Below are 2,336 nucleotides of genomic sequence, written 5' to 3' on the forward strand. Positions count from 1 at the left end.
ATGACACTGTTGAAGTCATAAAGCTGATTTTGATGAAGACAATTTCCTCGTAGCTTTTCCGAGGCAAACCTACTGCAATTGAAATCACCCATGACAATCCAAGGAATTCCCCCGGCAGGGGATACACTCCTTAGATCATCCCAAAGAGCTTTTCTACCACTCAGATGATTAGAAGCATAAATCACAGAAAGAAAAAAAGGAGTGCTAGAACCAAAGGAGACCATACCAGCAATCATTTGTGAAGAGAAGAAGATAGGGTGAAAATCCAGCCTATCGGAATTCCATTTAATCCAGATCCTTCCAGGATTGTCATAGTCGAAATTGTTACAACAAGATTCAAGGTCAAAAACCTTATGGCTGTTGAGGAAGCTCAGATCAGAAAGGTTAGAGAAATGGATTCTATTTTCTAGAATACAAATCATATCCAAGCGATGCGATTGAATTAGAAGTTTACATTGAGACACCTTATTAGAGGAAGAAAATCCTCTAATATTCCAAGCTGTGATATTTGGACAGATCATTTACGCTTAGAAGAGGTGGATGGAGGCTTTTTGGTGCTCTTTCCTTTAACATTTTTCCCCTGTGTTTTTTTGGCTTTATTTTTACTACCCCCAAAATTAGAAACCTGCTCCGAGAAGGAGGAACTATCAGTTTCAGAAGTATTAGGGATAAGAACATCATCAGATTGTTTTGCAATAGGAATATCATCAGATTCCTGGAGAGATGAGAACTTGTTGCACACCTGCAACGGGGGGGGTGGGAATAGGAGCACTGGAATGTAGTATTTCGGTTTCTCCAATATCATCTATATTGGGAGAGTTGAGATTTGGTATGGAGATGTTGTCAAATCTGATAGGTTCATCGGTAGATTCTTTCATCTCTTCAGTGTTGTGATTCTCCTGAATATCAGAGTATTTTTCAGTAATTTGTACAACATGATCAACCACCTCAACATTTTTGCCACTATCTTTAGGAACCCAAATTACTTGAGACGGAACTAATGCCAGAGTGGGAGCAGAGGGAGTAACAACATTGGGAATTATATTGCGTGTAACAGAAGAAGACCCTGCTAGGATCTCCCTATTATTTCTTGCCGAGACTTTCCTGTGTTGATTATGGTTCCTAGGATTCCTTGAGGAGCTACGACCCCTGTTTTGAATTGGAGGATCCTGCTTGGGAGGCTGAGAGGATGGGCAATTCACGGTTTGATGAGCTAAAGAAGCGCAAGATGCACAGGGATTTGCCTTCCACTCATACTGAATTTGCATTCTGATAACATCCCCTTCAATCGCAACAGCTACACTCTCAGGAAAAGAAGAGGTAGTGGAAACTTGTATACATACTCTAGCATAGGTTAGTCTAGTTTTTGCAGCAGTTAAGGTATCTACCGCTATAGGAATTTCGATTTTGGAAGCAATTTTTGATATTCCCTCAGAGTTCCAACAGATTAGAGGGAGATTGTGAAACCTAACCCAAATGGGTACAGATGTAAAATTTTCTCTGGTTGGGCTGAAATTTTTTGTCCATTTTTTAAAAATAAATGGTTTTCCATGAAAGAACCAAGCCCCCTTTGACCACACCATGTCATAATCTTCCGATAAAGAGAATTTGAACAGAAAAAACCCATCCGTAAGAGCTATAAGTTAAAAAGTACCTTTGAGCTTCCATATGCGCAAGGCTGTTTCTTTTAAAGCTTCATAGTAAGGACGCTTACCCACCTAATAGCCAACAAGACAGAGGTTCCATTCCACCGCAGCTGGCTCAGTGAATTCTTTGTCGAAAGGGATGATCTCCTCCGGAGTTTCCATAAGGGAAACTGGTATATGTGGAGCAGACGGGCCAGGCTCAGAAATAATATTCGACCTAAGGCGGTCGAGAGAACGAGAAACAGGAGCCGGATCACATGCAGGAGTATGAGCCATGGAAGGAAAGTGATGAGAATCAAGCAAATCCATGAGAACAACCGGCCTTGGCCGGTGGCAGCCGAAGGGAAGAAGGCGGAAAAGCAGTCGCAAGGGAGAAGTCGGCTAGGGCATCCTCTCACCAGCTCTGTCTTGTTTGCCTCTATGAAGAACCCAAACATGTTTGGGTTCCTAAATCTGACATTTAATAATTTTGTAGGCAAGTTCTCACAAAAGGCCTCGTGAGAGAATGTGGTACTTGGACAACGGATGCTCTCGACATATGACTGGTGATGCCAATCAATTCATTTTATTGAAAGCAAGGACAGGAGGCAATGTTACTCTTGGAGACAACACCACCAGAAAGGTGGTAGGCTCAGGTATAATTAGAAATTCCAAGAACCTTTTGATTGAAAATGTTTTGCTTATAGATGG

At 41.6% G+C, this 2,336-nt stretch overlaps 1 protein-coding gene across 1 annotated transcript; it reads right to left on the minus strand.

Moving 5' to 3' along the window:
• Nucleotides 1-707: 707 nt before the first annotated feature.
• LOC110115580 lies at nucleotides 708-1,955 on the minus strand. The gene is made up of 2 exons (XM_020848843.1): nucleotides 1,736-1,955; nucleotides 708-1,636 (listed from the first exon to the last, which is right to left on the minus strand). The coding sequence occupies exons 1-2, from the start codon at nucleotides 1,953-1,955 to the stop codon at nucleotides 708-710; spliced, it is 1,149 nt and encodes a 382-aa protein (XP_020704502.1).
• Nucleotides 1,956-2,336: the final 381 nt, after the last annotated feature.

The sequence above is a fragment of the Dendrobium catenatum genome, unplaced genomic scaffold (genome assembly GCF_001605985.2).
Source record: "Dendrobium catenatum unplaced genomic scaffold, ASM160598v2 fragScaff_scaffold_589, whole genome shotgun sequence".
Classification (NCBI taxonomy): Eukaryota; Viridiplantae; Streptophyta; class Magnoliopsida; order Asparagales; family Orchidaceae; genus Dendrobium; species Dendrobium catenatum.

Coding starts and splice junctions, on each gene's coding strand:
- LOC110115580 (XM_020848843.1), bottom strand. CDS start 1,955: ATGGATTTGCTTGATTCTCATCACTTTCCTTCCATGGCTCATACTCCT. Junction 1,637..1,735: donor TGCGGTGGAATGGAACCTCT/GTCTTGTTGGCT, acceptor TTTAACTTATAG/CTCTTACGGATGGGTTTTTT.